The sequence below is a fragment of the Salmo trutta genome, chromosome 33, assembly GCF_901001165.1.
Source record: "Salmo trutta chromosome 33, fSalTru1.1, whole genome shotgun sequence".
NCBI lineage: Eukaryota > Metazoa > Chordata > Actinopteri > Salmoniformes > Salmonidae > Salmo > Salmo trutta.
The window spans coordinates 30,255,616-30,269,661 of NC_042989.1; the positions used below are offsets into that span (position 1 = coordinate 30,255,616).

The window sequence follows — 14,046 nt, forward strand, 5'->3', positions numbered from 1 at the left end:
GAACTGAGTAAAGGGTCTGAACACTTACAGTACCAGTCAAAAGTTTGGACACACCTACTCATTCATGGGTTTCTTTATTTTTACTATTTCCTACATTGTAGAATACTAGTGAAGACATCAAAACCATGAAATAACACATGGAATCATGTAGTAACAACAACAACAACAAAAAAAAGTGTTAAACAAACCTAAACCAGCTTTCTCTTTTTTTCCTTTAACTAGGAAAGTCAGTTAAGAACAAATTCTTATTTACAATGACGGACTACCCCGGCCAAACCCAGACGACGCTGGGCCAATTGTGCGCTGCTCTGCAATGCTTTTCCAACAGTCTTGAAGGAGTTCCCACATATGCTGAGCCCTTGTTGGCTGCTTTTCCTTTCCTCTGCGGTCTAACTCATTCCAAACCATATCAATTGGGTTGAGGTCAGGTGATTGTGGAGGCCAGGTCATCTGATGCAGCACACCATCACTCTCCTCCTTGGTCAAATAGCTATTACACAGCCTGGAGGTGTGTTTTGGGTCATTGTCCTGTTGAAAAACAAGTGATCGTCCCACTAAGCGGTGCAGCAGGTAGCCTAGTGGTTAGAGCGTTGGACCAGTAACCGAAAGGTTGCTAGATTGAATCCCCGAGCTGACAAGGTATAAATCTGTCGTTCTGCCCATGAACAAGGAAGTTAACCCACTGTTCCTAGGCCATCAATGTAAATAAGAATTTGTTCTTAATTGACTTGTAGTTAAATAAAGGTAAAAAAATTATTATAATAATTAAGCGCAAACCAGATGGGATGGTGTATCGCTGCAGAATGCTGTGGTAGCCATGCTGGTTAAGTGTGCCTTGAATTCTAAATAAATCACCAGCAAAGCACCATCACACCTCACCCTCCATGCTTCATGGTGGGAATCACACATACGGAGATCATACTCTACGTCTCACAAAGACACGGCCGTTGGAAACAAAAATCTCAAATTTGGAATCATCAGAACAAAAGGACAGATTTCCACCAGGCTAATGTCCATTGCTCATGTTTCTTGGCACAAGCAAGTCTCTTCTTATTGGTGTCCTTTAGTAGTGGTTTCTTTGCAGCAATTCGACCATGAAGGGATGATTCACACAGTCTAATCTGAACAGTTGATATTGAGATGCTTCCCAGACTTCAAGTAACAGACACATTTATTTGGGCTGCAATTTCTGAGGCTGATAACTCTAATGAACTTATCCTCTGCAGCAGAAGTAATTCTGGGTCTTCCTTTCCTGTGGCGGTTCTCATGAGAAACAGTTTCAACATTGCGCTTGATGGTTTTTGCGACTGCACCTGAAGAAACTTTCAAAGTTCTTGAAATTTTCCGGATTGACTGACCTTAATGTCTTAAAGTACTAGACTATCATTTCTCTTTGCTTATTTGAGCTGTTCTTGACATAATATGGACTTTGTCTTTTACCAAATAGGGCTATCTTCTGTATACCACCCCTACCTTGTCATAACACAACTGATTAGCTCAAATGCTTTAACCTCTCTAGGGTAGGTGGATCCAAATCGTCCCACCTACGTAACAGCCAGTTGAATCCTGTGGCGAGATATTCAAATACCTTAGAAATGCTATTACTTCAATTTCTCAAACATATGACTATTTTACAGCATTTTAAAGACAAGACTCTCGTTAATCTAACCACACTGTCCGATTTCAAAAAGGCTTTACAACGAAAGCAAAACATTAGATTATGTCAGCAGAGTACCCAGCCAGAAATAATCAGACAGCCATTTTTCAAGCTAGCATATAATGTCACAAAAACCCAGAAGACAGCTAAATGCAGCACTAACCTTTGATGATCTTCATCAGATGACACACCTAGGACATTATGTTATACAATACATGCATGTTTTGTTCAATCAAGTTCATATTTATATCAAAAACCAGCTTTTTACATTAGCATGTGACATTCAGAACTAGCATACCCCCCGCAAACTTCCGGCGAATTTACTAACAATTTACTAAATTACTCACGATAAACGTTCACAAAAAACATAAATTATTTTAAGAATTATAGATACAGAACTCCTCTATGCACTCGATATGTCCGATTTTAAAATAGCTTTTCGGGGAAAGCACATTTTGCAATATTCTAAGTAGATAGCCCGGCATCACAGGGCTAGCTATTTAGACACCCAGCAAGTTTAGCCTTCACCAAACTTCTACTTCAATAACAAATGTTGGTTTGGTCCCAAATAATCCATAGTTATGTTCCAACAGCGGCGTTTTCTTGTGCGTTCAAGACACTATCCGAAGGGTAACGAAGGGTGACGCGCCCGGCGCGTTTCGTGACAAAACATTTCAAAATATTCCATTACCGTACTTCTAAGCATGTCAAACGCTGTTTAAAATCAATTTTTATGCGATTTTTCTCGTAAAAAAGCGATAATATTCAGACCGGGAGTCGTTGTTTTCGTTCAAAGACTGAAAATGAAAACATGGAGTCGTCTCGTGCATGCGCGCACAAGTCTCATTGTTCTCAGATCGACCACTTACTAAATGCGCTACTGTTTTTCAGCCATGGCCTGCAAAGTCATCATTCAACGTTCTGGCGCCTTCTGAGAGCCTATGTGAGCATTAGAAAATGTCACGTTACAGCAGAGATCCCCTGTTTTGGATAGAGATGATCAAGAAGGCCAAGAAATGGTCAGAGAGGGCGCTTCCTGTTTGGAATCTTCTCAGGTTTTGGCCTGCCAAATGAGTTCTGTTATACTCACAGACACCATTCAAACAGTTTTAGAAACTTTGGAGTGTTTTCTATCCAAAGCTAATAATTATATGCATATTCTAGTTTCTGGGCAGGAGTAATAATCAGATTAAATCGGGTATGTTTTTTATCTGGCCGTGAAAATACTGCCCCCTAGTCATAACAAGTTAAGTAAAGAAATTCCACAAATTAACAATGCATTCCAGGTGACTACCTCATGAAGCTGGTTGAGAGAATGCCAAGAGTGTGCAAAGCTGTCATCAAGGCAAAGGGTGGCTACATTGAAGAATCTCAAATATAAAATACATTTTGATTTGTTTAAACATTTTTTTGGTTACTACATGATTCCATATGTGTTATTTCATAGTTTTGATGTATTCACTATTATTCTACAATGTAGAAAATAGTGAAAATAAAGAAAAACCCTGGAATGAGTAGGTGTCCAAACTTTTGACTACTGGTACTGTATGTAAATGTCATTTCAGTTTTAGATTTTAAATACATTTGCAAAAATTTCAAAAAAGCAGTTTTTGCTTTGTCATTATGTGATAGTGTGTAGATTGATGAGGAAAAACCGATGTATTCTAAAATTGATTAAGGCTGTACTGTAACAAAAATGTGGAAAAAGTAATTGGTTCTGAATACTTTCCGAATGCACTCTATATCCTGGTGCCTATTCACCTTACCCCTGTACATATCTACCTCTATCTAGTATACCTGCACATTGTAAATATGATACTGGAACTAACTCTGTATATAGTATGCTTACTTAGTGTTCTTCTTATTTCTATATCTTGTGTGATTTTGGTCTCCCTTGTTTTTTTTAGTATTACATTGTTATTGATTACTGCATTGTTGGGGTGAGAGCTTGCAAGTAAGGCATTTCATTGTATTTGTGCATGTGACATTAACTTGAATATTGGGTGGGTGTCATTTCATAGAAATATAATTCATAGAACAAACCTATCCATTCAGACCAATGCAATTTAGCTGGTACACCATTGAAATTGAAATGTTAAATGCTAATTACTACCAGAAAGATGACATCCGGTCCACCAAATGGTGAATGTCAACTTAAATAGTAATGTCTATTCTATTCTAATATTTATATGCTATCAATATGTTTCCTATGGAGGATTGACAGTATAACTTAAAACAGATATTCCCATTTTAGTCAACATTTTCCGATGTGTGGACCATCAACCATATGTGGTACCATTTGAAAGTTAAATTATCAGACGAATCATGACATACGTATTCAAGAGCATGTTGTGTCTCAACCGATTGTGGGCACAACACAAAAAACCTTAGATGATGTAAAATAGGGTCTAAGCTATAACATATTCGAATATGAATAAAATCTGAGTTCACATATTTTTAGATAATGGATGGTTAAAAGTAAAAAAGATACTATTTTCATGAAAAACATTTTTTACCATGTTTTCGTGGTATGGTGGGGTATGCAAAATGGGTCAACGTTGAGCACCTTTATCTCAAATGTTTTGTCAAATGTTTTGGTCCAAAAATACCCTTTCTGAGCACTTCTACAATGGGCAAATATGCATGGAAGATTTCATTCAAATCAGAAAGGGGTGATGTCAAAAAGTGATTGAATTAAAATGGATTTACCCATATATTATTATTAGTATTCTAATATTAATTACATAACCCACCGCTGCTCCCGAGTGGCGCAGTGGTCTAATGCACTGCATCTCAGTGCTAGAGGCGTCACTACAGGACCTGGTTAGATTCCAGGCTGTATCACAACGGGCCATGATTGGGAGTCCCATAGGGCGAAACTCCCCAAATACCCAAGAAGACTCAACGCTGTAATCGCTGTCAAAGGTGCTTCAACAAAGTACTGAGTGAAGTGTCGGAACAATTATGTAAATGTGATTTAACCAGGGTTATAAAATTAGCGAAAGTATATAAAAAACTATTTTTGCTTTGTCATTATGGGGTATTGTGTGTAAATTGACGAGGAGAAAAAACGATTTAATCCGTTTTAGAAGAAGGCTGCAACGTAACAAAATGTGGAAAAAGTCAAGGTCTGAATACTTTCCGAATGCACTGTATATGCTATGTATAAGAGGCTATTTAGTCTTGGCAGAAACCTTTGTTAAGTGATTGGTGGCCGGTGCTGGGTAGCCTAGGCCCTGGCTTGTTGCCTTTTCTCTTGAGAGTTGAGCTGTAACTCAATCAATAACTGTAGAACAAAGTGTCTGAAACCATTACTCCTCCTCACACAAATACCTCATGTGATGTGGGACATTGACTCAACCACACTTTGACCCTGACCCTCTGATGCCAAACCATGACTCACCACTTGGCCTTGGAGACAACAGCCATCACTTGCACCACTCAGGCTCAGTCAAATGGCTCAGTACTACTTACTTGATTGGAAGATGGTGCTGACTGTCGCAAAAACCAAGTTTGCGAGTTCAATTCCCACAAGGGAAACATGCCTGATCAATGACCATGAAGAAATAATGTTACTTTAGCCAAACTGGAAAGAGAATAAAAAGAAATCCCATTAAATAAAAGAGATCCCATGATATATCCTTTGCTGAACTCCCAAACTGTTCTACGGCCACATTGAATGCACAATGATTTTGGCTAAGGCCCTGTCAGTTAGTACATGGTAGCTAGTGTAGCCTAGCGGTGCATCTAGAGGCCGAATAATAGCAGCATTGGTTATTGGGCTATCCAGCTGTACTGCTAGCCTAAATATGGGCCAATCCCTTTCCACATTCAGCTTCCTCATTTCAATTGCCACCCTGCATCACACTGCTGGCTTGCTTCTGAAGCTAAGCAGGGTTGGTCCTGGTCAGTCCCTGGATGGGAGACCAGATGCTGCTGGAAGTGGTGTTGGAGGGCCAGTAGGAGGCACTCTTTCCTCCGGTCTAAAAAATATCCCAATGCCCCAGGGCAGTGATGCAGGGTGGCACTGCCCTGTGTCGTCTTTCGGATTATATGTTAAACGGGTGTCCTGACTCAAGGTCAGAGTAGGGGTGTTAACCCCGGTGTCCTGGCTAAATTCCCAAGCTGTCCCTCATACCATCACAGTCAGCTAATCATCCCCATCTTACAATTGGCTCATTCATCCCCCTCCTCTCCCCTGTAACTATCCCCCAGGTCATTGCTGTAAATGAGAACGTGTTCTGTTCTCTCAGTTCTCAAAACCAGTTATGGTTTTCATATGCCAGTGAACTTCCAACATTGTATCAAATATTCTTGGCCCTCAGAGTTTCCTGCACCAATGAGCACGGGACAGACACAGATGTAGGCTATTTGCGCAAAGGATAAGAAGCAGTGCTTGACTTCGGCAAGAGCTAACCCGGAGCGGAGTACAGGCAAACCAAAATGTTCTACTGCTTGAGCTCCTGTTCCTTTTATAGAATATTAGCTCAAAAGTATTGTGGAGGTCCTGCACCTAAATATAAACAGTACCAGCACCCAAAATGAGTACCGAAACCTATTTCAGTCCAAGTCAAGCGCTGATAAGAAGTAAATCGGGTAGGTCTATTTTATGACGTTTCCACTGGATCAGAGCATGACATTTTTTCCTTTCACGCTGAGTGGTTATCGAAAGGGAAAGAGCTGGAAATATTTTTCAAATACATTGAGGAACTATTGTGATTCTCAATGGATGTACAAAATACTGTTTGCTTGCTGTTTGAAGTGAAGACAACATTACTCTAAGAAGCTCCACAGGTCATTAGTGGTGGTGCGTTTAGCCAATCAGAAACACTATCATTTCCCCAAATGGGCACATTTATATGCCTACATTTGCACACAAGCATGTCATTAATCAACATTGACAGGAGCGCTCCAAACAAAAGACAATGACTAAATTGACAGAACTTGTAAATGGAATGAAATGAATCAAAACATGTTTCTCACTAGTGTAGCATAGGCTGTGCACTCTGCAAACAATGAGTCCACTCTGACAATGAGAACAGGAAGGCTGGAAGAATAATATTGAATTCAAATAAATGACCGTAACCAAAGCAAAACATTGTAGATTAGGAATTATCAGAATTAATTAAGAGTGAATGTACAGTACTAAGGGTAATATACAGTCGCAGTCAAAAGTTTGGACAGAGGATTTCATTCTGATTCCATAATCCTCACAGCTGTCATTCAATCACAATATTTATGCAAATTAGACATATGATATATATTTGAGAAAAGAAGCACCTTACTCTTGTGTTCACAACGAACTGGCGGGGAAGTTTGAATGGCTAAAGCTTCTCTGGTGTGATGTGATCAACCAATTTGTAAGTCGCTCTGGATAAGAGCGTCTGCTAAATGACTTAAATGTAAATGTTAAATGTTCATGAGGTAGTCACCTGGAATGCATTTCAATTAACAGGTGCATCTTGTTAAGTTACACAAATTAACTTATTTCCTTCTTAAATGTGTTTGAGCCAATCAGTTGTGTTGTGACAAGGTAGGGGTGGTATACAGAAGATAGCCCTATTTGGTAAAAGACCAAGTCCATATTATGGCAAGAACAGCTCAAATAAGCACATTAAGACATTAAGGTCAACACGTAACATTTCAAAAACGTTTAAAGTTTTGTCGAGTGCAGTCGCAAACACCATCAAGCGCAATGATGAAACTGGCTCTCATGAGGATCGCCACAGGAAAGGAAGACCCAGAGTTACCTCTGCTGCAGAGGATAAGTTCATTAGAGTTACCAGCCTCAGAAATTACAGGCCAAATAAATGCTTCAGAGTTCAAGTAACAGACATCACAACATCAACTGTTCAGAGGAGACTGCGTGAATCAGGCCTTCATGGTCGAATTGCTGGAAAGAAACCACTACTAAAAGGACACCAATAATAAGAAGACTTGCTTGGGCCAACACGAGAAATGGACATTAGAGATCGGTGGAAATCTGTCCTTTGGTCTGATGAGTCCAAATTGAAGATTTTTGGTTCCAACCACCGTGTCTTTGTGAGACGCAGAGTAGGTGAACGGATGATCATCGCATGTGTGGTTCCCACCATGAAGCATGGAGGTGGTGGTGTGATGGTGCTTTGCTGGTGACACTGCTTGTGATTTATTTAGAATTCAAGGCACACTTAACCAGCATGGCTACCACAGCATTCTGCAGCGATACGCCATCCCATTTGGTTTGTGCTTAGTAGGACTATCATTTGTTTTTCCACAGGAGAATGACCCAAAATACCTCCAGGCTGTGTAAGGGATATTTGACCAAGGACAGTGATGGAGTGCTTCATCAGATGACTTGGCCTCCACAATCACCCAACCTCAACCCAATTGATATGGTTTGGGATGAGTTGGACCGCGGAGTGAAGGAAAAGCCTCAAGTCTTCTTGGGTATGACGCTACAAGTTTGGCATACCTGTATTTGGGGAGCTTCTCCCATTGGGGAGTGTAGCTGCACAGCTATTTTCAAAACTCTCCAGAGATGTTTGATCAGGTTCAAGCTCGGGGTCTGGATGGGCTACTCAAGGACATTGAGACTTTTCCCAAAGCCACTACTGCATTGTTTTGGCTTTGTGGTTAGGGTCATTGTCCTGTTGGAAGGTGAACCTTCACCCCAGTCTGAAGTCCTGAGCGCTCTGGAGCAAGTTTTTATCTCTCTGTACTTTGCTCCGTTCATCTTTCCCACGATCCTGACTCTTCTCCCCTGATTGCTCAGTTTGGCTAGGCGGTCAGCTCTAGGAAGAGTCTTGGTGGTTCCAAACTTCTTCCATTTAAGAATGATGGAGGCCACTGTGTTCTAGGGGACCTTCAAAGCTGCAGAAATGTTTTGATACCCAGATCTAGGCACAGATCCCTAGATCTGAGCTCTATGGACAATTCCTTCAACCTTGGCTTGGTTTCTGCTCTGACATGCACTGTCAACTGTGGAACTTATATTGACAGGTATGTGCCTTTACAAATCATGTCCAATCAATTGAATTTACCACAGGTGGAATCCAATCAAGTTGTAGAAACAGCTCAAGGATGATCAATGGAAACAGGATGCACCTGATCTCAATTGAGTCTCATAGCAAAGGGTCTGAATATTTAGGTAAAGGCATTTTTATTTTTTTTATTTTTAATACATTTGCAAAAATTTCTAAACTTGTTTTCACTTTGTCATTATGGGGTAGTGTGTGTGTAGATTTATGAGACTATTTATTTAATCCATTTGCACTGACTCTACCTCAATTACCTCGTACCCCTGCACATCGACTGGTACCCTGTGTATATAACCAAATTAGCGTTACTCATTTTGTATTTATTCCTTGTGTTATTATTTTTCTATAGATCTCTTTTTTTTCGCTCTGCATTGTTGTCGGGAAGGGCTCGTAAGTAAGAATTTCACTAAGTATTTCACTGGTGTTTACGAAGCATGTGAAACTGTAAGCAAGGAATTTTTATGTAGAAGGACCGAGAAGCTCAATCCTGGTGACTTTTAAAAAGGAAATTCTACTCCAAAATGACTTAAAATAAAATGATGCTGACACCATCTAAAATATAATTTTCACCTCCAGAAATGAGCCCAATAACATATTGGTTAAATTATGTTAAAATATTGGATCATGCATATAACCCAGCGGTTCTCAATCCTGGGAACACATTTTTGTTTCATCCCTAGCACTACAGAGATGACTAAAATGATCAACTCATCAGGCTTTGATGATTTGAATCAGGTGTGTTCAGTTCAACTTAAACACCCCCCAAAACATTCTGCATTTTCCTCAATTTCTTCTATTTCTATAGTTAGAATTTAATAGTGCGAACTTAAAATACAGTGTTGCTTGACATTACAACGAATGAAAATATCAGGGAAGCGTTATTGTTGTCAGTGTTGCCTAACATTTAAAGTTCTCTCTTAGCTAATTCAGGTAGCTAACATATTTATGCTTTGCGTATTCCTCTTTGATTTAGAAGATACTGCTGCACAAACATGCCGATTTAGGTAGCACCATCCCTGGTATTATCAGGCTGTATAGCTAGTTACGTTTGCTCTGACTCAGTACATTTATTAGCTAGCCAGCCAGCTAACTAGCGATTAGCAGATGTGGGACCAAGTCATTGTTTTACAAGTAAGTCTCAAGTCCTAAACTTTGAGTTGAGTTGTAAACATGTCATAATGTGCTCTTCACCAAATGTAATACCATTTCATATCATATATTTCATAAGAGTAATAGTTAGTATATTACATTTATGCAAATCATGAATGCTTTAAAAAAATATTTATTACTTTCCAAATAAACATTATATTTCCATGGAAATACATGGGTAGCCATGAGAAAGACACACCCCCCCCCCAATAGCGATCAACTATCGCAATCGGGCAATGTAGGCTTGTACACAATCGCCCAACCTTAACACACACCCTCTCTGTGTGGTTACAGTAGGAACAGCAGTAACATCAGGCAGGATTTAGGCTACCTACTGCCTAGCCAGTTGTAGCTCAATCTTGGGTGCAATGATCACGTTCCCACACTGACTGACTGGAGGCTCATTGATTTAATGTTACGTTAGCCTACATGCTACACAAGCAAAGTTATATATAGCTGTCGGCTATATTAGCCACGACTTACCTTTCTTTGTGCAGCTTCAAATGTCAAACAAAGTTGGAAGTTGTTGTGCCTCCGTCTAATTTTCTTCTTGCATCTTTTGCAAGTTGCAATCCATTTTTTGTTGACTACAGCGTAGTCTTTATATCCAAAAATAATATTTTTGGGTATCATCTTTCCAAGGGATCTATCTGAATTCAACCACCGACATTCCTCTGCACTGCCACGCACAACTTTTTCTCAGCTGGCACAATTTGATTGGCTGCTGTCCGATTCAAACTGTAATCCATTAAATGAAGAGTTGATATGCTGCACACTTTTTTTTTTGTTTTTTTTTTTTTTTTTTTAAATCGCATAATTTTTTATATTTGGACTCGGGGAGGATATCAAGTCAGTTCGAGTCAAAGGGTTCAAGTCCAAGTTAAGTCACGAGTCATTGGTGTTAAAGTCGAAGTCGAGTTGCAAGTCATCATATTTGTGAATCGAGTCTGACTCGAGTCCAAGTCATGTGACTCGAGTCCACACCTCTGGCGATTAGTATTAGCGGCTAACCCCGATTTAGGCCCAAGTTGCTAAGACAAATTAGCAGTTTGCAAATGTAAGAAACAAACTATTAGTGTAATTATAGAACGCTAGTGGATTTATATTAAGAAGCAAAATGAAAACAGCATTTTTGTCAACAAAATTGTTGCATGTGCTGCATTGACCATGCAGACTGAACACAAGTGTCTCATGGTCGAGGAACAACAAATGTGCTCCTTGAGTGGCAGGGGAAAGGTCTCTGTGGAAAGCAGCATATACAGATAGAGATGACTCAAGTAGCAGAGTAAACTATAAAATTGACATTACACACGGCGTGTCACATTTAACAAACATTCAAATACTGTTATAGAAGGTAAAGTAAAAACCCAAGCGGGTTCGTGCATCAATAATGATTTATCGTAAAATAAGCTATACCACCCAGCCCTATTTCAAATGGTGTTAACTGATTTGGCTCATGCAATGGAATGTATTTTTTGCAATGTCAGTCGAGTTGAATCAAGAAATCACAGCACATATTTATGGTACACTTCCGGTTTCAACCTCCTCGCAACGGCCGCCAGTCTACCCGTTATGCCATCATTAACTTGAATGGGGACGCCCGTTATATTCATTCCACTAACGCCATCCAAAATGCCATTACCGTCACAGCCCTAGTGTGTGTGCGCATGTTAGGGGAATCATCACATGGGTATGAGCGTCAGCTCTAAGCAAAGGCTACGTTAAGACCACACAGAGTTCACTGGTAGTACGGATCAGTGGGTGTGTTCATACACCTGCTAATCATGTTATAACCAGTTATGACTGTTCAATGACTTTCAGGAATAGCATTGAGATCTTCCTTTTCTCAAAGGAAATAGAAGAAAAATATCTGAGGTAAAATGCAATGATGAGTATTCATCTCATCTTTCACCAGATTCTCTCCAGTACCAGCAAATGTTCCACTGGCACTTTTGCTTTCTTCCATGCGGTAAGTGAAACAGCACTGGGCTTGGTTGGTGGTACAATGGGCATGACATCAGTGTGGAAATGGAAAAGCCGTGTCTATGCTGTGACTGGGATGGAGCCGATGAGGCTGTTCTTCGAAGGCCTAGCCTCTCAATAACTCCTCTACCGCCATGGGAACATGGTCAGTTATGCAAAGCTAGCAAATAGTCCTTTCAAACTGACTCCCTTCCTGCCTTTGTCCAGCACAGCCAGAGACCAGCTAGCTCCGACTGACACACACACACACACACACACACACACACACACACACCAAGGTTAAAAGAGAAATATGATGCCTTGCCAAAACACAGGGCACACATTGAGATGTCAGTGACGCATAAACCAAACTTAAGGTTCCATCAACAGTGTGAAAGAGAAAATGATGTTATGTTCTGATTTATGTGGTTATTAGCAAATCTATTACAGTTTATCTTCAAAGAAGAGGCTTCAGTCTATGATCTGTTTTGGAGGGAATCCAACTCATTCGTAGACAGTGGGCTACTATCAAAATGGACAAGGACACGAGTAGTTTGGGATATAACTGTCTGAATGGATACATACTGATACTGCCCTGGGCTTGTTTCATTCTTTGGTTGGAGGCTACCAGAGCGAGTTCCCCCGTCTTGTGACCGATTTCTACACTCTGTGAAAAGGCACGTGACATGGTCCGCTACATTGTAGCTACACACAGTATTTTCCGCCTCAATAGACTCCTGTTCTTCCAGTTATGTTCTCCCACGGCTAAATTCGACCAGGCACACGGCTAAAATGTCATTTCTTTCCCCTGAGCGGCATTCATAGCCCGAATTATAATTGAAAAAATCATTGCACAGATTCATTAACTGGAGGCACGTCACTGTGCATTTATTATAGCGGCTTATGTTATGAAAGGGTGACTACACATGTTCAGGCCGATCACATTAACTTCTTGAATAGGCAGCTAGTTTGTGTATTATGGGCCAGGGTGTCCAAAACCATTTAGTACCGTGGATTTTAGGCCCGTTTCACAACAACTGAGCCGAGTGTTAAGTCATCAATTTAAGCGATAAGCCAGAAAATGCTACTCACCTCTCCTGTTCATAGGACGAACACGGACTGCGACCTTCACATTCGAGTCGTTCAGACTGGTCTCCCCCATTGTGTCCACTGTCAGACGGACAGACAATGCGACTGTCTCGGCGATAAGTTACAGGACCTCTCCAAAAGATAAATGATCCCCAATGGACTCCAGTCGAAGAATCATCCAGAATCCTTGATATGTGGTGCCAACTGCCTGGTCAGCCAGCTAAGTTAGTTACAAAGGTTCGTCCTCATATATTGCATTTTCCATCATCACACAATGGCTTGCTACTTGGAGGGAATTCTCTCCTTCAGCAAATCTTCAAGAAACAGCTATTCTCCAGATCATGCATGTCCCGAGGGGTTTAATCTGTAAAATAAAATCCAGAAAATACGTCAATAAATGCTGAAAACAAGCAATAACTCTGAGGAGCTTCACACAAGACAAGAGTCCACACGTTAGCTGGTACCGCAAACTAAGTCGCTAATGCCGGTTGTTTTTGCGATGTAGACATGCATTTGGCATTCACCTGTTAGCGTTAAAAACTCAGCTAAACAATTTCAATTCATAGTTCATCGGCTAACGCGTAAAATAGCATATTCATGGATACCTTGGCTATGAGCTAACCAAGCGAAATGATCGTTTTGATCCACTAATTTAACCCTGTGACATCTTGCCCTCGGAAAAAAACAATTTTCTGTCTTCAAACAGAATGACAGCAACTATTGATTAAAGGACACACCCAACAAGCATACCTAATAACTGAATAGTTTATACCATGACAGTTTCCATATGCAAACAACGAAATATATTTGCATTGCGACCGAGCCCCTTGGCTGACAAAAATGAGCTAGTTAGCGAGCTACATAGCTAATAATGCTAACGGGATAGCTAGCCAAACAGCTAACGGGCTGGGTCGAGGGACTCAACTTCGCCATGTAGGTACAAGAAAGTGCTAGGGCTCAATCTACCGGCTAACGGCACTGTTTCATGTTTTAAATTACACTCTTGTTCGGAACGGAGAAGTGGTTTGAGATGAATGTCTCCGTTGTCTTCGCCAATGTTTCCACCTGTTTGCCGAACAGCTCTCTGTCTCAGCGCCGCGTTCTATTCCGACGGTTCTGTCCGCGAGCTCTCAACCCAAGGATAACAAAAAGAAACCGGGGATAACCTCG

The 14,046-nt window shown here is 40.5% G+C and overlaps 1 protein-coding gene across 7 annotated transcripts in view; it reads right to left on the reverse strand.

The window, feature by feature from the left end:
• Positions 1–14,046, reverse strand: part of LOC115172815 (kinesin-like protein KIF13B) — a 74,315-nt gene extending 60,269 nt beyond the window's left edge. Inside the window, exons 1-2 of one of the 7 annotated variants that reach the window (XM_029730594.1) lie at positions 13,942–14,046; positions 12,880–13,240 (exon numbers count right to left, since the gene is read on the reverse strand). In XM_029730594.1, coding sequence (XP_029586454.1) covers positions 12,880–12,949 — 70 coding nt within the window. In that variant the 5' untranslated portion in view covers positions 12,950–13,240; positions 13,942–14,046. Of the gene's footprint in view, positions 1–12,879 lie in introns of all 7 variants that reach the window. The other 6 variants (XM_029730593.1, XM_029730590.1, XM_029730592.1 and 3 more) reach the window with 6 other exon arrangements.